Raw genomic sequence first — 20,506 nt, forward strand, 5'->3', positions numbered from 1 at the left:
CAAGACCATATTTCAAGATAGTTCAGGTCTTCAAAACTCACCTATAATACATTTTAATATTATCCATTAAAGCACAAGTTTCACCATGCAACTGAATCTAGGTACACACAATTTATACACTACAGTTAAAAAAATGTCTATGATGAGGGACAGGGCCTAAGCTTCTTAAGCATAAATATAATTGTATGAACATGTTACCTAAAGATGAGTTCTCCCACAATAGTACTTCACAGCCTTCATATTACATTCAGTTACATAGCTGTCTTGTATGTATTTTTATTGGAAGATTCAAGAGCTTGTGGGCTGAGATCCACTATAATGGAACTAAATGTGATACTGTTGTGGGGATTACAGCAGCAAATTGTAAGGAACAAATTCAGAAATTATTATGAAGTTCTTGTGATAACTGGGTAAAATAAAGTAATGATAGTAATAATCAGTTAATAATATAATGTGGCGATGATAATGATAAGAGTAATATAATACTAATAATAACAGTGAAAATAATAATCATAACTGTAGTTGGAATAATAATAGCGATAATAATCACAAAGAAACTGAAATGATATTCAAACGCAGAGAAAAACAAACAGTTTTTTTTACATTTAATGAAGAAAAATAAAACTGCACTTACGACATAGGAAACAGTCACTTTGTATGTATTCAGTTGCTTTTTCAATACATATGTTCTCTTTTTTTGGTATTTTATAGTAAATTTTTTTATTTAATGCTTTTACTCAGTTGTTGCCCTGTGAAAACTGCCTTCTGACACTAAACAAATTACTTAATACTCAGAAATTGGTATGAACTTGATTTCTCACTTCTCACGACCAGAACCACCTTCAAAATAATTTCTTGCCACATTCCAACCAGTCCACAATATGTAGCTTGATATTCACAGGACTGTTTGCTCTGCATGATTAATAAAAATACTCTAATGCTGCACTCAATACATTCGCATTACTGAAAAGTGGCTAAATTTTAAAATTGTTTTGCAAATTGGAGCAAATTAAGGTGGAGAAAAAATTCACACTCATGTGATCATCTTTCGCCATCACAAGCTTGGTCAACCACACATTCATGACCACAGAACTTGGTTCAAATGACACAAGCTTTAGCTTGATGAAACATTGCTTCACTTTAGCTACTGACTATTGCTTGTTGCCTCCACCACGAACAAAACTACTGCCACGACTTCCTCGAGGATTGCTGCCACCACGGCCACCAGAACCTCCCCGGGGGCCTGGAAATGGGGAAAACAATTATCTTTTAACCTACAGCATTTATATTGAAAGTAGAGAAAAGAATTCTACATGGCAGTTGAGGTAAATATGAGAATTTGGTCATCAAAACCTCAGGCACTCAAAATTTCAACACAGTTCTTGAGAACCAAAGCATTTAAAATTTCACACCTTACTCATAATGAACAATAAAACTGGAAATGATAGCAAAAGAGAACAATTGCATTACTCTGTTACAGAAGTTCACTCCACAGGGTTGTGAACAAGCCCCAAAACACAAACACAGTGGACGTTGCTGCCATTATGATAACACACCTGCAAATCACTTATAAATTTCCTTTGGATCATGGACTTTGCTCATGTCAGATCTTTGAGAAACTGTCGATGTGACAAACCTCACAAGTGCACATACAGAGCACAAACAATCCTGAATGTAGCTAATGTTCATGCATACTCTTTTAAATTCCCAAAAAGAAGTGACCAAATTTATATATGAAAGTATGTTAAACTGTGTTTGCCAATACTTTGATATAAAAGAACAGAAAAAATGAAGTCAAAAAACTTTGTAACAAATTTTTTTATTCCCAAGTTAAAATTAAACTCATGAACAGTATGACATGAATCCTGAAGAGTCAAAATTTTTAAGAATACTCACCTCCACGGTCCATGCTTCCTCTGGAGGATCCACGAGTACCACGTTTATACCCCCCACCATAACCGCTACTTCCAAAGTTATCACGTTGCTGGTAACCATTCTGGTAGTAATTGTTGCTTCCGCCTTCATTGTTGCGGTAACCATAAGCTTAAAAAATAAACATTTATATATGGCCATGCATTATATATGAAATATATTACATACAACTTGAGTTTACTGATTAATATTAGTAGGATTGCTTTATATAAATTCTCTATGTGAAGCAGACTTAACAAGTTGTTTTATAACATATCTTCATGATAGAACAGAGCAAGAGATGTTAAAAGTATATTTAACACAATGGATGCCAAAAACCAGCACATTATGAAAGTGACAGCAAAGGAACTCTCTTCTCCGTTTATACTTTTTCTAACGGCTTCACAGTTTAATTCAGTTATCACCTTGTCACAGGTTATTATCTAAAATGTAACTATAACAATAACAATAACATTTCGAACATTCATAAATTACCAGTATATACAGTGCTTTAAACATGGTATATGTGGCTTTAATTGTATTACATGATACAGCAGTTGCAAGTTTGACTTTATTATGGGAATTTGTTTGGGAATTTTGATAAATTTTAAATAAAATAATATTAATATATCCTTTGCTTGTTACACAGCACACATCTCATATATGCAGTTTGGAAAATATCAAATGAATATACATTTACCACCTCCTCCACGACCATTCTGGTAGTTGCCACGTCCTCTATTGCCAGAATAACCATTAGATGAACCTCGGCCACTCCCCCTATTCATTCGCCCTCGCCCACTTCCATAGACTCTTGTATTGCTTTGAGTTATGAAGGCTACACAGACACAAGAAAATTAGGTTGTTAGTATCTACATAAGTATATATAATTATACATAAACAGTGAAAACACAGCTGTTCTATCAAAATGTTAAACATCTTAAGCAGACAACACCCTTCATTGCTGAAAAGTAAATCCAAAGAATATATGAATGAACAAGAACTTAAGCAACTTAGGAAACATATGCATCATATAACAACTCTAATGTGTTCACCAGATACAAAAAAATTTTCTGTGGCTACCAACATTACACAGCTGGTAGGCCACGAATTTATTATACTTAGTCGCCGTGAAAGCTTCAGATCATGTTCACCAGAATTTGACCTGCACAAATAACTGTGAATTCCCACCATTAATTCATCATGCAAAATACAAACACGTCTTCATGTAAAGTGCCAATTTTTGTTGACTGATTTCAACCAATACAGGGTATACACAAAAGAATGGTGCTGTTTCAAAAGTTAATAACAAATGTATTTCTCACCTTACACGGGCACAACATACACTGTCAGGCAAGAAATAATTTGTTTATTAACTTTTGAAATCGCACCATTCTTTTGAGTATACCCTTTATTTGAATGTGCCAAAACATTTTAGCACAAGTTCCCAATAAGAAATTTTCAGAAAATCCACTTGGTGTTCCTGAGTTGTTACATGCTGAGACATGGCAAAAACAACAGGTACAATGTTTAGTTGTGAACATATCTAAAATGAGGTTTGACACATTAGGAACTAGACTGTTGTTGGTTAACATGCATCATAACACAAGCAATAGCTCAAATTTTGTTTATTCTTGCACAAAGCGTTATACAACTAAGAAAGAACATGGTTCTCAGAACCAAAAAATGTAGACTGCACTACGCAAAGCTTGTGGTAAACTGAACATTTCTTGTCCATGAATGTGGAATACTTTCCTTTTGGCTTTTCAAATTGTGAGAGTAGGGGTCTAAAATTTTAGTCTATCTTATTTGTGGGCAACAATACTCTTGCACTGCAGCATTCCAGTACCATAGAATTAGCATGAGGCATGCTATTCCTGTGTGAAAGAGTATGATTGGATGTCCTCTACCTGACAGAAAATATTACTGGACTTACAATCATTCTGGTTGGCAGGTGAGGAATTCCATTCTGCCTGTGTTTCAGTCTGCTGATTCCAATCTGCCTGTGTTTCAGTCTGCTGATTCCAATCTGCCTGTGTTTCAGTCTGCTGATTCCAATCTGTCTGGGTCTCTGGTTGCTGACTCCAGTCATTCTGGCTGTTTTCAGTTTGTCCCCAATCACCAGCGGAATCGTCTATAGTCACACTTGTCATCTGTTCAGCCACCTGCTGATGATCAACTTGCTCCTAAAACGTAACAGTAATTTGGCTACAGAGGATAATCAAACTAAGCTCAACTATTATGCTGAAATTAAATTAAACTGTAAATACCAGAATGGCAGCATTTTACTTAAATGAAGATTAATTCAAAGAAAACTTATTCATTTAAAATTTAATATTCTTTAATGCAGAAAATATTTACCTGCTGAAATGATAGAGACAAGTTTCAAACAAAGCCATTACCAAGTCAAAAACAGCACTTAGATTTTGCACAGCATTATATTCATGCATACCATAGGTGTAAAAACAGCGACTGAAACATGAATCCCATCAATGCATATTTTGCGTGCAGCCATGGTGCTTTGGCAGGAAAACCTTTTCTTTCATTAATTAATATCAATCAGACAGCCAATAATAATGTTTGATGACACGTACCTGAGGCTGTTTCTGTGTGCTGTATGGATTTGGGACATTGGCTTGAGGCTGCTGGGCCTGAGACACATAAGCAGAAACTTGTGTTGCAGACTGGTTGTAGGTCTGCTGCAATGTTGCTACAGGAACTGCTGGGCTAATTGAACGATGCTGATGATGTGATGGTGGCATTGGAATTGGTGGTGGAGGATTTGGAGTAGTTGCAGCAAATCCTGGGATGTGTGACTGAGTAAGTTCACTTCCTGATTGATAAACTACCTATATCAGAAATACGATGAATATTGAAATACATCAAGTATTACAACTGTAAAACCATCTTATTCATATAATACCTACCTATGTGGCTGCTGGTTCATTACGCATAATCTGCTAGTTATAAGCCACACATTTTATTTCCACGTCTGCAAATCCTAAAATTATGGAGCAGCACAGAATTAGAATATTTTATGGTGAAATAATCTGCCTGTATTGTGGCGACAGGGAAATGGTGAAAATGCCAATTTCATTAACATTGTTGTTTTGGCAGTGGAGCACGTTGTTGTCCTCGAGTGGGAAACAGTAGATGGAGTACAGGGATGAAAACATTTTAACACAAATTTACCTTTAGTAGTAGCAAGAAATAATCTACACAGGCAAATGTTTTATACCTGGGGGGGGGGGGGGGGGGGCACATGACAGACAGAGCTATATTTATGAATAATAACTCTGCATTCTGAGGGGGGGGGGGGGGGGGTCCTAAGACTGACAAACATGAGCAGACTCCAGTGGTTTGTCACACAAACCAATATTATTCTCATGACTAACAGATGTTGGTGCATGCTCTGTCTCATTTCCTGATTGTCAGCCACAGATATTGTGCGACTACATTAAAGTGTATTTGCATCAGAATATCAGGTAACATGTGAGAGTATGCTCATTGCAAAAGGTTATTACAAAACCACCACAACCATCTTTTTATCTTTTCCTCAACTTCCACCACTGCACCATAAAACATAAGTGCAACATCTACATGTCATACTTAGTAGGTATTTTTTTTAAACTATTTTCAAACTGAACTAGAAATATGAAACTTGAATAACCTCTTCTGTTACAAACAATGACCTAATTATGTTTTATCACCTTTAATGACTAGGTATCAATGCACATTGTATGATGTAAATATGCAATGGTATGTTAGATTATCTTGATAAGAATATGCCACAAGAATAACACAGCAAAAATTTGTCTTCTTTTTGCAGAGGACATGATCTGATTATCTTGAAAACCATCCCTGCAATTTTGGCTTTTAAAGTGATTTCACAAGCTTTACAATTACGTTATTCATTTATAAAACAGCATCTGTTGTTTTGACGTTCATATGTGTAGTAAGCTATCTCTCTCTGAATCTCAGAAATTTCACCACTTTAAATCCTTGGAATTAAAAACTGGACACCTCTTTCATTTCTGAACACTGAATCATGGCATCTTAACCAAAAAGTTCACAATACAAAAGAAATTAGTTTTATGTTTTTGATTTCAACAAAACAAAGCACAAAAATTTCTGCACACCAATATTCATGGTCTCCATAACTGTGAAAGATTATGCTGTAACAAAACAAACCTGTTGTGCCACATTTGCAGGAGGTACAGATGCAAAATTCTGATTTGTGAATGTCTGTGTGGGGATAGGTGCAACTGGAACAGGTCCACTTGGAGGTGGGGTTGGTATTCCTCTTTGTTGAGCCTGTTGACTTGGCTGGCTTGTTCCCGTCAGCATAGCAGACAAATCTGGAGAATCCAACTCTGACTCCTAAGCAACATGGAACTCTAATGTACTATTCACTTTCCTGTCTGGATAATAATAAAGGTAGGCAGGAATTTCAGCTACTAAGGAAAACACAATTCAACACATTACTTGTGATTTTACATCTTGTCTTTGAGTTAATTTATCACAGATAAAAGTTACTGTTGAAAAAGCAAATAAGGAGTAATATTACATCACATATATCCTTTGTCACTCTTTGCTAAACACACATCACATAAAAATGTTCTTGTCACATGAAACTGCTTCATACAACGAATCATCATTTACTGTAATAAAAATCAATAACAACTTTGAGAGGCACCACAAACAAAAATAAAAAGTTGATTCATGAACTGCTCAGCCTTTTACGTGTTTCGAAACCAAACAACAACACCATGAAGAATTTTATTGCATGTTTATAGCATTCACATGGAAACACTTTGTGAGAAAATAACACAATGGACTTATGAGTAAAGCTAGTAAAATTGAGGAGAAAATAATAGCATCAGAGAGTATCATCACTATATAATGTTTACCTCCACCTGTGTGTGCACTGATGATGGCTGTATACCATACTAACTAACTTGATGGCTTACCGAACCCAAAGGTTCATCACCGAATTAACCAAAGCCCTCCACCGAACCCTGTCTGGGGCCAGCAAAATCCAGTCTCCTTCAACTCCTATCTCCCATAGATCACGCCTGACATTATCCTCCCATCTACGTCTAGGTCTCCCCAGCAGTCTCCATGCCCCCCGCCCATCTCATTCTTCTTGACTTAATCACCCTGACAATACTGGGGGAGGAGTACAAATTTTTAAGTTTGTCATTATGTAGTTTTCTCCAGACCCCATAGTCTTCTCTCCTAGGTCCAAATATCCTCCTGAACACCCTATTCTTAAACCCCTGCAATCTATGTTCCTCCCTCAGAGTGAAAGACCGTGTTTCGCACTGCAGGATACCATAACTTAACAAAAATATACCTGATCTGTGGTGAATACTGATGTCATACTTGATAAAATATTCTACTGTGCTTAAAATGTGTCCTCATTCAACCACAACCAAATACTTTACGCATCATGATTCATGGCTGCAGCAAAATGAATTTGAATCAGACAATCACCAATTTAGGCATCTGATGTTACTGTAATAATAATGTTTAATATCATACCTGATTTATACAGAAAATGTCATACCTGCAGGAAATTAAAACTACTATTAACAGAACTGATGACCTCATTCAGAGGCCGGGACTGTTGCAGGGCTGATGCTTGAGCAGGGACAAATGTTGGTGCTGCTGTACTGAAGTACGAGCTCTCAACAGATGCAACAGGTGTTGGGACTGGTGCTACTGATGCAGTTGGTTGTGGCACCATAGGACTTGAAACTGGCATTGCTGCAGTGGACTGGCTTCCTGTTGTAACTGACTGAAGCTGTGCAACAGCTTTTATAAACACAAAACAGAACAGTTTTGTACAGAAACAATAAGAAATATTGAGTTTGAAGCGAACAGAAATAGGTTTAATTACAGCAGCTGCAGATCATTAACAAATAAAATTAAAAAAATATATATATAGTTCAGCAACTGGAAACAGTACCATGATATCACATAATGAAGACAATTATTTTACCTCTTACTTAATATTAGGGTGATAATTCATTAAGTAGGATCTGATGAAAAATTTGTCCAATACAGGTTCCTTTGTTTATTTCTTTTAATTTTTACTATCACATGAAAGCTATGGTAAAGCTAGGATATTACACATTTCTATTTCAGTGAGTTTTTGGACCACTGATAGTTTGAAAATTGCGTTGATACAAGTAACTTTAAAAAATAAGAAATTTTAAATTCTACATAATTTTATCCTTCATATGCCAGTCAGCGCCCGAGACAATTGACAGCAAAAGCGTTAACTTCTACTTTATAACAACAACACCTCATTTGTGCTCTTGCTCACAAGTATTAACCACTTCCATAGTGATGAAACTTTGATGCCAAGTATTAAACTGGAGAAACCTTTAAACACAAAAGTCCTGTCAGTCTTTTGGACTATAAAAACCACTTACCTGAATAATGCACAGAATGTAAACAATTATCAATACTTCTTTTCCAAAATAACACTACATCTTATGGTCACCACTCTACAAATTACCTTGAGGGAATGTTGTATCAGAAGGAGCAACCATCTGTGTCTCTCCAACATAGTTTTCTTCATCTACTACAGCTTCCTGTGAATTCTGTAGTTCCACTTCCGTATTCACCAACTATAAATACAAAACAAAGATAACCACAACAATTACATACACTAAGACTATTATGCAATCCCAAAGGTGGATCAAAAGGCTAAAGATACTCACACATACAATCACTAGGTATACCTCAAACTGCAAAACCTTGTATCTAGTATTCTTGCTCTACTGAAAACTGTAATTCTCAGGGAGAGTTCAGTTTGGTCCATACACAATGAGAGTTTATGAAACAGAAATAACATACACCTAAAACCACTCATGTTATTTCAATGTTAACCCCTCAATGGCAAGCTTGGGTCATATAAGATGTATGTCATAGAGTATTTCCATATACCACAGATTTCACATTATGATCACTTTGAACATGTATGAATGTACACATACAAGGTGTAACAAGTAAGTTCTCAGAATGCCCCCATAAAAGCTGTATTTAATTACATATACATTGTTGTTGCCACCTTCCAAGTTGCACACAAACACACTAAGTCAATGCTCAAACATTTCTGAACTCCTCTTCTGGAATGCTCTTCAGGATGGTTGTCACAGTCCCTGAATGTCAGCAATGTCTGAAAATCCGCGGCCCTTCAAAGTGGTCCTCAGTTTTGGGTACAGCCACAAGTCACATAGGGCCAAATCTGGCGGATGGTCCAATTTCATTATTGGTGGGTTTTTTTTTTTGGGGGGGGGGGACATGGACAGCAAGCATGTTATGAACAAGGGCATTGTCATGATGCAAGATCCAAGCATCAGGCCAAAGTTCAGGTTTACTCTGATGAACAGCCTCATAAACTTGCCAATATTTAACAAGTGAACTCACATATGCAAGCATTCAGGGAAATTGTCACACCTTGTATATAATGAGCAGCATTAGGAGGGCAGAGGGTGTGGATAAAATATATGAACTACACATGCACTTATATCTATACAACAAAAACATACTGATGCAGCATGAGATTATTGTAATACAATGCATCGGCCAGTGGCTCTGCCAATGACAGTTACAGTTAGGACACTTAATTCTGCTGGTAGATGACTGCCAACATCATAATAAAAATGAAGGCAGACAGTAATTATGATGCATGAGATTATGCTAACAATAACAAAACTGAGTTTTTGTTACAACTGTGGCATGTAGCAAATATGAATGAAACTTACAATGGGCTTATCAATGTGCAAGTAATACAAATTAAGCTCAGAGCCAGTGAGCTACTCAATGATGGGGACAAGCTACTGGATCTACTGAAGAAAACGTGTCTAATGAAACCGAAATATCATTAACAGGTGCATCATGTGAAGTGTGTGATAAATGTCGGGTTTCAGAATTTTTAAAACTGGAAAAGTATGAACTCTTCTTAAATGCTGTCATAAAGGAAAGATGAAATCGATGCTTCAACAGCCACATCACCAATAAGTCTGAACAGAAAACAAAGAAGAATACAGAAAATAGAAAAGAATTTCAAGAATACTGAAAAATATTAATTATAACAAAGATTTTGCACTCAATTTAACATGGAAAAGATCATTTTACTGGATGTATACCTGCTATTCATAAAGATGATGTTTCAGCCACATTTTATCAACATGGACTACAGATAACAGTATGTACTGTCTATGTGACAGTGAAATCACCATGTCTTTGAACATGAACGAACTGATGCGATCTGTACTGACAATGGAAAGAAATTTCTGTGCACAGAAATAAACAAATTTATACAAACCCAAGACTCCTTTCCTTAACCTTTTCCAATTAAAATTTTGTTTGCACCCCCCCTCCCCCCCGAATTGGGACCATAGAATCTGAACTATAAATTTAGAATCTAATGTTTAATGTTATATGGAGATTACAGTAAAAATACATGTTCTTGCTACAACAGTCAACAAAAATGGAAATAAAATCAAAAGGTTCCATATCACTAATATTAAAAACCGTTAGGACAAGACCTTGAGCTATCCTTAAAACCTATTTAGTTAATCACACTTAAATCATATCCCCCCACATCTCCATCATTCATCCATGACTGCCATCCAACAGTCAATGTAACACCCACAAAATTCACTGCATTCCCTGACCCCTAATTAATCTTAAATCCTCCCAATTTTATTACCCTAACAATACTATGTGCACTGTATAGATCACAAGATTCCTTGCTATCTCAAATGTTCCATTTCTTACTCCACCTATGTCCCCGAGCACCTCTCATATGTTCCAAACATACCAAAATCATTTAAGAAGACTCAAAACATTTCCCTACCTAAATCATTTAAAAATGCTGCATCATATCCTTCCTATATGATTAAAAAATGTTTTAGCATTTTCTAAAATGCTTTCCAATGAAATAATTTCCTGACTGAAAAACAAAACTTACCTTCATTATACCTGCATAAAAACATCAGAGAATTATGTTTAGTAACAACCAACTAACCAACCAACGAGAAACAAAGTTTCATGTGTGTAATGTTTATCCTGTTATGAATGAACCTGCAATTAAACTACCAACTTCAAATCAGAATAATTTTATAAGTAAGACTCATTTTTAATCCAGGTACTGATTCAATACAAGGTTTACTGTGCATGCAACCATTTTTATATAATAAAAAGTGATGGGAACTCTGTAAGAATGGGGAAACCCATACTTCTTCAGTTTGTTCTTCACTTGTTTCCTCCACCGACTGATCAAAGTAGCCACAGGCATGGATTGCTGTAACTAATTCCTTCAGCTTCACATATGTTGTTCCTAAAATCTCTTTGCTCTTCCCCTCTACAATGCTCAGCAGATGCTCTGCTGAGTGCTGAACTTGTTCCTACAACACAAAATGCAAGACATTATTTTCCAACCGTTTTTTAGGAAACTATATATTCAATGCACCTACAATACCAAGGCAAGCAAGAGAAGCAAATAAAAAGTTATACCAAACAGTTAGTATATCACTAATATCACTAAATTGCAGCCTGACACAGGACACTTCCTCAGTTCCACACTCAATTCTCCTAAAATTCATCGTAATGTTATCCTGCCACTTCCTCCTCCTTCCAAGTGGCTGTCTTAAAAAATGTCCCTTGCAGGGAGACTCAATCCCTGTCTGAAGCAAGCCTTGGGGAAAACCCTGGGATTTTCCCAAGAGGATAAAGGCCTTAGAGGTGGCCTAGTACCATGGTTAGTCAAGGCCTTGAGAGGAACAGTCCTGGGAGCGGTCCAACCTGTGATGGCAGAAACCTTGGGTTGTCTAAGCATAATGATAGCAAAGCTATGGGTTTTCAAAGCACACGAGAGGAAAGTTAGGGAGGGAAAAGTCCCTGTAGTGGCAAGCACCGGAAGCTAGGAACAAAAATGCTGGATAGTTAAGGCTTGGGTGGCAATCCCAGTTAGAAGCAAGTTTGGGAAGGACACTAATGGGGTGCCAGCCCCTCAAGTGGTCTATCTGCCACTGTGGCCAAGCTCCTGGGGGACGGTCACAATGTTGCTGATGCTCAGATGATCTAGCCTGGGATGGTACAAGCCTAAGGATGTCCAAGCACAGTGAGGGCAAGCTACATGGAGCAAGGTCATAAAGCAGGCAAGCCTATGTGGGCAGAGTCCCACTGGGACAAATCCCAGGTGGGGAAGAACCCAGGAAGCACAAGTCCCTGGGTTCACTTCACCACCAGGGAATGCCCTGGGGATTTCCATGCTCTTAGGGGGGCTGCCTTGATACAGGATAGCTGAAAGTTGAGAGACATGGATGAACCTATAAGGTGTTCTTCACTTACACTAAAGAACACCTTAAAAATACAACAAATGGCGTGATGTTATCATACCCCAATAAACTCATGCTGGAAGATATATATAAGCATACAAAGCATTTCCACAGACCTGGAAAGGAAGAGCCCCATCCTCCCTTCCATGTTTTGGCAATACTTCAATATACAGGTCATCCAAGTGTTTCAGATCTTCATCATCCAGCTGCACTGCTCCATTTCGGCCAGCAAGAAAATCCTCACGAACACTCTCCTGACCCATATTATGCAGAACATCCTACAATACAGTATGACAACACTTGTAACACTTGCAATTTGAAAATCAACTACAGTAAACACCAATTACCTGTGAGCAGATTATCAATGCATAACTGTTTGCATGTTACATCTGTGAACAAGGCTTACAACCTTTTTGGAAGTTGGGAGAAGGGTTGGTTTTGGAAGGGGGTACAGACGATGTGGTTGAACAGTACCATTTCTTGTTGCTTTGCAGTCACAAGTGGTGGTAGGGTGGAAAGGTTTGCTCCAATGGTCATGACAAGTGGTTGGTACTGGAAAGGTTTATCAACCCTTGCACTTGAAAGACAGACATGTGCTCCTGGGCATAAATCATCTAAAGAATATGCTATGGTCATGTGTTGTGGAAGTGCACCTGGAAACCACAAAATAAAACTTGCAGTGACTGGAAATGCAAAAAAAGAAGAAAACACGATCACTCAAGGGTGCCAAAATAAGCTGCATCCCTGTCTATTACAACCAGAAAGGAGCATGGAAGGAGAAGGAGTTTTTTTAAACTGGTTCCACAAACAATTTCAGGTTTTCTGAATGATTATCACAGAAAGCAGTGCTGCTCCTAAAAAATGTCTCTTCTCATCCAGTACAGTGCATACTGACTTCTGAAAATGGCCTCACCATTGTGAAGGTTTTGTCCCCCCCCCCCCCCAAATGCCAGATATTTTACAGCCTATGGACTGAGGAACAACTGTGTCCATGAACCAATGGTACCTACTCAGAGCTACCTTCCCAAAACACCTGCAGAAGACAACATAATAGCATTATTGGGGCATTTATGGGGGGGGGGGGGAAAGAGAAGAAGGGTGTTGGATTTTATATACAGTGTATATTGGGCAGTGCAGGACCTGGGGCACAAAACTGAAACTGCCTCTGCTGCTATTCCACTAGCAACACTGTAAGATAAGAAGTACACCACTCTACTGCATGCCATCAACAATGCAATGGGCTTGGGGGTGGACATTTTGAACATATGTGAATTTAATGTAACAATAAAACAATGGGTTAACACCTCAGAGCTTTATTTTTTAAGAAGCAGGTGAATGAAGCATGAATACATTTTTGGCACTCTGTACATGCAATTTTAAAAGAGCATGTCAATTTAATGGTACTCCTGGCCTCATGAACTATTAAGCCTACCACAATGAAATGAATGAAATATACATATAAGCTCACCTGCACCAGAAGAATTTCCTTGACTTTAGCAACTTCCTGCTGAGTTTTCTCCAAAGCTTCTTTCCTTGCCTGCTTCTTATGCTGTTTGGCAGCATCTACAGCAATCCCATTAAACTGCTTACAAAGATCACGAGCAAATTCAAGTGTCTGTTGGACCTCCTCATACTTTGCCACAGCTGCAAGCTGGTCACTGTTCAAGTCCTTTCCATTTTTCTGCTCTTCTCGGTATGATTCAATTTTCCTCTATTGAAAAGGAACAATGACTAAAAGTTTCATATTCTTCTACCATGTTAAAGAATTGACACTATAATATACTCTGTCACTTAAAAAAAAAAAAGTACCACATTTGCAACTTCAATTACTACGAAAAGATGTTCAAGTTCCACACTTACCACTGTCTGAGGTGTACGAGCAATACCAAATATAATACTAGTAAATATAATCAACCACTGTCACAGACTTTTATAGAATCACAAGAGTAACCCTTTCCTTTTTGAAACTTCCTCCATTGTGACATCACAGATTTCACTGCTTCCCCTCCATGCTTTGAGCAGAAACACCACAGCAAGTTTTCCAAATGTATTCCACGAGTTCCTAGCCTTCTTAATGTTGTCATCTGCATGCTCATAAAAGTTGTGCACACCCTACACTGAACACATGTTTCTTACTTATGTTGCTTTGGCACCATGACAACCTCTACCTCTCTTCCTATGTTGCCTAGCATCCCTCAGAGCATGTAAGGGTAGCAACAAAAGGACTGTAACTCAAAAAGGTGTTTCCAGACCCAAGTCCATAAAAATGTTTCCATTCTTCAGATTCCTAGAACTTGCCCTTTTATGTGAGACATTTAAATTACACCCCTAGGTCATTCCATTCACAGCACTAGTATTTCAGCTAATTTCATAGTCTAGGTATCCACAAAATGCATAAAAATTTCACTAGTGACACCTTTAATTATTGCAGTATAATTATATTTTTCTGTTAACAAAAATGCATTAGTGGTACTAGGCTAAATAATTATCACCCCGCAGAAAAGCATTAAGCCTGGCAATTTCTATAATCTGATACTGTATGATGGCTGTTATCAACTTTCAGTAATTCCATGGTTATAAAAAGGAACTCTGAAACAAAAGTCTAATCCTACCATGACAAAAAATAACATACATACATTCTACATGAACAGATCATAGAACTCAAATACCTTATGTCAAATAATGCAGAATTACATTAAACTTGTTTCAAAATTTTGCAGGTTGTGATAAAAGTTGTTGCTTGAATTTACAAGCAATAACATAAATTTATGTATTACTATATAAAAATGTAATGAACAATACTGTAATGTTGCAGAAACAGTACTAATTTGGAGAAAAACCAGGAAAGTGTAAAGACAATTTTCCTGAAAAATATTATGATCAAACAAATTTCAGAGCGCTGATAATAAAATCTAAGATTTGTGGCTGTTATGGCAGTGAAGAAATTGACTGTGGTCTTCTGGGCTGTAACACTGTATACAGTTTTTGGTGGTTATCAGTGTTTTAGAGGAATGAATCATTTCAATCTTCACGGATGAATCATAAATGTTTTGCAAAAGCACTGGTAACTAGCTACTGGACTGCATGGCATCACACCTTAGAAGCCCACACAGATGACAAAAGATTCAAAACTTTACAGTTCACACTATGTCTCAAAGTTGTGGTTGCCTTAACTGGTTGTAGAGATAAAAAGTTTCTTGGCTTTTAGCAATCTTACCTCAAATACATATTTTAGCAGTTTTTATTTCACTTGAATTTATACACAATCATAAAATATTCTTTTAGAAAAGATGGTAAAATGATCTGTATGGTATATTTCAAGATGATCATGGCTAAACTATCTGCAACTGTATCAAGTAAGTCAAGATTCTAATTCATTATCTCACTTTAAAGAATGTTTCACATGCTACTGGCTTATGTACAACTCACCCTACATAATATGAAGGTTCTCAAAATCTTTTTTGATTCATCTTCTAGAGACTTTCAGCCCCACAACTAGGAAAACAAAATAGACAAGAAAAGTCTACTCCGACCTAAACTGTCAATGATCATTCAATGTATTGTGCAGAAAAAGGCTCCTGTCCCTTCAGTAAAAAAACTGTACTGTACTCAACATGTCAGCTGATATCAATTTGATGAATTTTAATGAGATCAAAAGATAGGTAACAAATGTGTAGGGCTAACAAGTGTTACTTCTAACTGAACACTTTTATTTGAATGTAAAATTGAAGAACACTTAATCCTGTAAGATGATATCCATGTAGCTGTTTTGCAAACACATAATTCCACCATCTCTTAAGTAGGAGCTGGGATAGCTCAGTCACTATAGTGATCAGGCTGAGCTGGATGACTAGGATTCAAATGCCAGCAAAGGCAGACATTTTTCTTATCAACTTGCCTAGGGCCCATTAACATTCTATTTAATGGGCACTGTTGTGGTCTCTTTCCCCTGGCAAAAAATATCTAGTGTACAAAGACGACCATTTACCTCCATCAAGTGCTTCAAACTGTACATCTTAATGACAAGGTGCTTACTTCAGCACCAGGAACAATATCTTGCCACTCTAATGTGTAATTATATGAGGGAATACAACACTGCTGGGGCAACATGAATGCTTTGGAAAATGGCACAATTAGTGGTTCATATAAGAGTCTCAGTGCAAAGTTAACATTTTAAAATATAAGAGTATGCTTTCCATATTATTGAATTATTTTCCTCCTTCAAAACACAAAGCTAATATAAGAGGTGTGATCGGAAAGTTTCCAGACTGTGTCAATAGAGGGCGAACCGGATGTAGTACGAGCTTCTGCCGCTAGGGGGTGCGGCCTACATTCATAGTGAATCAGTGTGCTAATTCAATGATGCCATTGAATTAGCATTTGTTTCTTAGTTACGGGCGTTTTGGTAGTGCATTACACCGACCCTCCTGCGATTTCGGAATGGCGTGTGCATAAAATTTTGCCAAAGACTCGCAAAAACGGCTACGGAAACCTATGAAATGCTAAAGCAAGCATTTGGGGAGTCCGCAATGGGTCGTGCACAAACTTTTGTGTGGCATTCACGTTTTAAAAATGGCCGAACCTCTGTCGATGATGACGAGCGTTCTGGACGACCATCTTCGAGCACAACGCCCGAAAATGTTACGAAGATTCGGCAGGCCATTCACGAAGATCGACGTCGTACCATCAACGACTTGTGCGACATTGTTCGGATAGGCTATGGGACCTGTCAGCTGATTCTAAAGGAAGAACTCCACATGCGACGCATCCTGTCTGAGGACCAGAAGCAGAATCGACTTCTCGTTTGTCAGGAGCTCAAAGATCTTGCAAGAACCGACCCCAACTTCCTTTCCAAGCTCCGTGTGACTTCTTCCTCTTCCCAAAGATGAAAATTCAGCTAAAGGGAAGGAGATTTGAGACGATAGAAGAGATTCAGGCAGAATCGTAGATGGTGCTCGACAGGCTGACAAAGAAAGATTTCCAGGGATGCTTCCAGGCTTGGCAGCGGCGCTGGGATCGTTGTGTTCACTCCCAGGGGAACTACTTCGAGGGTGATGGATAAATTTAATACCTGAGATAAGTGTACGGGTTTTTATACGCGCAGTCTTGAAACCTTTCGATCGCACCTCATATACTCTACCAAATACAACAAAACACTTGCCATCACAAAATTACCTGAGCTGAACTAACATCTGATTCCACACAATTTATGTGAACTCTCTTGGAAAATTTCTTGGTCCATTGACAAAAATTGCCTGTTTTGAAATCATTACCTCTCAAGTCCATGCTATACATACTTAGCACTTTCCAACGTGGGGAAGGGAAGTAAAAGAAATTTCTGAAATACTTGTATGCTTATATTCTTCTACCATACCATCTTATTCACCTACTAATTACCTCAATGAAGCAGAGCAATTCTTGGGAAAATAACAATCACAAATATGGTCAAACATTCTATGAGACTTAAGGGTTCATTATGGTCATTAAAAGAATATGACAATGGACCCTACCCTGAGCCAGGTGAATTCATTCCTCATCATAACATCTTACTTTTTTAAGATATGTTTTCATACTATTCATTCATTATGTCTAGGTCCACCATGTGGTTATTTCCCTTATATGCACATCTCAAGACCTGCTCATCTCATTCTTCTTTGATTTTATCCTAAAAGGTGAGACATTTTCTTGACAAGCTGAATGACTGTCAGCTTCTTCAAAAGTACTCTGCTCCATGGGTTTATTTCATGTCCAGTCAATCTCATTCTCCCCAATTTGATCACCATAACACCAGTGAACAGTATCAATTAAGAATGCAATTATCTCAAATCTCTAATTTCTCTTCCTTAGGTACAAATATTCTCCTCAGCACCCTATTCTCAGAGACCCAAAGTCCTTGTTCATTATTATAATTACAAGATAACTGATGTTCAATAATTTTAGCCAAGCAGATATAAATACATATATGATGGCAAAATAAAACAGAATAATGTTTCAGATACAAGATACTGTGGAGTCTTCCTGTCACTTAGCTGAGCAAATAGTTTAATTAAGATTTAAGAAATGTTTGAAAGCATTTGGAGGTACACTGGATTATGGTTAACTGGGACACATCGGGACTAGAACACAATTAAGCGGCTGCCCCAAATATGTGAAGTTGCATGTAAAGAGTTAAAAGATTTGTTCTTTAAGATTTGTCCAAATAAACGGCTGCCCCGATTAACTGATGTCCAAATTTGCTGGAATCTACTGTACATTGACTTCTTGAAGGTGATTATTAACATTTCAGAGTAAAATGCTGCCTCCACATTCTGGGCAGTAATTTAAATAAATAAATAACCACCTACATGACTACATGGTGTCAGAATCCTGAAGACTACTCTGTTTCCAGTAAATACAGAACCTCATCCATTAACTAGTGATGTGGATTTTCTGTAGCATGAACAGTGATGTGGGGTCTGACAACCTAACCTTTTGCATCTACTACTACAAGTTTCACATGTATACACCACAAAAACTCTTTCATAAGAAACCATTTAGTATATTTGCTCAATGTTTTTAAAAATGTCTGCAGGATTTGCATGAAGAGAAACACAAATTTAGGAAATAGAATATTCTTTTTTAGTGTTTCATTAAACAATCCGAACAAAGTGACATTTTGATAGCTCACAATATGTTCTGGTATAATACTTAAAGAAATGATCAAAATGATTGTCTGAGATCAAAATCTGCAATGGATAAATGTCTTGGTGTTGTCACTCTGCATCAGCACATTCCATGTTGCAGTCACTTTCAAATGTGCATTTACTTTCACTCTCAATGTCACTTTAACATTCTTTTAAGTACCCAAACACTTATCCAAGATTGGGATCATGGTATAACTCATTTCAAAGCTCAGGCATGCTTACTCATGGTACATGCAAATGCAGACAATATGTCCTGATATAAATAGCACCAAATGATTAAGGAAGGGAAGGAAATACAAACAGATTTATAAACAAAATACAAAAACATATTGAGAACAAGAAAACACTGCAGGCCATATTCTCCAAAAAAGAGAACATTGCTTCTGCTGCAGTCTCACAGACTGCAGGTCACTGGTGAAGAGTTAAGAGACTATTTTTGTTTGCTCTACAGAACACTAATTAATTGTCTGTGTCTGTGTTCATATACTAAGACAAAATAAAAATGCCTCAGATTTCAAATGGAACTTTGGGTGGGGCAATCCCTGAAGGTCTGATTCCTACTCTAGAAGGGGACCCCTCCCCAAAGAGGGAGAAGCAACAATGATGTAAAATGTGGAAATATACATAACTACCAGTAAAAAAAGCAACATGATTCTCTTGTGCCACACAAATCATTCCTGAATATTTTGATGAATTTGTTTGTACTTAATGATCTCGAATTACTACAGAAATAAAACTGCGACATGAACTAGAATAATAGAAAATGCACATGGTAAAAAATGGCTTTCGCGTGTACTTATGCTTAGCCGCATTATTAACAATCGCTACAGTCTACTGTCGGATCGTGTTTCAAAATCACATCCACGGTTAATGTGATCAGTAAGACAAAGCAAGTAAGCGGTGTCTGAAGAAAGCATAAAGTATTATATATAACTGAAGCGTTTACCGTGCAAATTTTTCGCGCAAACTCCGGACCATGACGACGCTTCATATGCAAGTACTTAGATTCTAAATAAAAAGCATTTAATCGTAAATAAATCTGAAAAGCACAACGGCCATGTTTCCAGTTTCACTGCTATTTCGAACGTTTACGTTACTCCATATACTGGAACCAAAAGTTACCTACATTCCGAAGCAACATATCAATATTACCTATAATTTCATGAGCGAAAGTGATAAATTTTACTAAATTTATTTGTTCATAATTATTACAAGCACATGGTACAGTAAAATATGGCGGAAATCACTACACCAAAATGACAGTTGGGTCTTATTCCACTTGTACGTGCACTTAAACATATAGCTGTAAATTAATACATACCTTTCTCTTCTCCAAATTTCTTATTTTATGTTCAAGTATTATAATTGCCTGTCGGAAAGAATCAACAGCCTCCGTAGAGGCCTGCTTTTCTAGTTTCGCAGTAGCTGCAGAAGGCATCTTCCACGGGCAACAACTCGGCTGAAGTGGTAGTTTCGGTGTATTGCCACTAGAGGCTCATACAATTGCCAACAAAAAAACAATAAACTATCTAATGATCACCAAAGATTATCGTC

The 20,506-nt window shown here is 37.3% G+C and overlaps 1 protein-coding gene across 3 annotated transcripts; it reads right to left on the reverse strand.

Annotated features, from left to right (window-relative positions):
* Nucleotides 1-588: 588 nt before the first annotated feature.
* On the reverse strand, nt 589-20,433 carry Capr (Cell cycle associated protein caprin family member). 3 transcript variants are annotated; one of them, XM_087360874.1, is made up of 12 exons: nt 20,274-20,433; nt 13,738-13,980; nt 12,386-12,547; nt 11,169-11,336; nt 8,438-8,549; nt 7,481-7,728; nt 6,103-6,291; nt 4,506-4,760; nt 3,848-4,097; nt 2,615-2,749; nt 1,897-2,043; nt 589-1,243 (listed from the first exon to the last, which is right to left on the reverse strand). In XM_087360874.1, the coding sequence occupies exons 1-12, from the start codon at nt 20,388-20,390 to the stop codon at nt 1,152-1,154; spliced, it is 2,118 nt and encodes a 705-aa protein (XP_087217000.1). In that variant the 5' UTR covers nt 20,391-20,433; the 3' UTR covers nt 589-1,151. The 3 variants fall into 3 exon arrangements, with proteins under 3 accessions (XP_087217000.1, XP_087216999.1, XP_087216998.1); XM_087360873.1 differs by having other exon boundaries at nt 2,612-2,749; XM_087360872.1 differs by having other exon boundaries at nt 2,606-2,749.
* Between the last annotated feature and the right edge of the window lie 73 nt (nt 20,434-20,506).

The sequence above is a fragment of the Zootermopsis nevadensis genome, unplaced genomic scaffold, assembly GCF_977971745.1.
Source record: "Zootermopsis nevadensis isolate Lab colony 2312 unplaced genomic scaffold, Znev_1.0 Znev_ptg000050l, whole genome shotgun sequence".
NCBI lineage: Eukaryota > Metazoa > Arthropoda > Insecta > Blattodea > Termopsidae > Zootermopsis > Zootermopsis nevadensis.

Bases quoted from the DNA above. Each gene is read 5' to 3' on its own strand.
- Capr (XM_087360872.1), bottom strand. From the start codon at position 20,390: ATGCCTTCTGCAGCTACTGCGAAACTAGAAAAGCAGGCCTCTACGGAG. The intron at 13,981-20,273 runs GTATGTATTAAT...CCTTTTCAATAG, and splicing joins GAAATTTGGAGAAGAGAAAG to AGGAAAATTGAATCATACCG. The intron at 7,729-8,437 runs GTAATTTGTAGA...TGTTTATAAAAG, and splicing joins TGATACAACATTCCCTCAAG to CTGTTGCACAGCTTCAGTCA.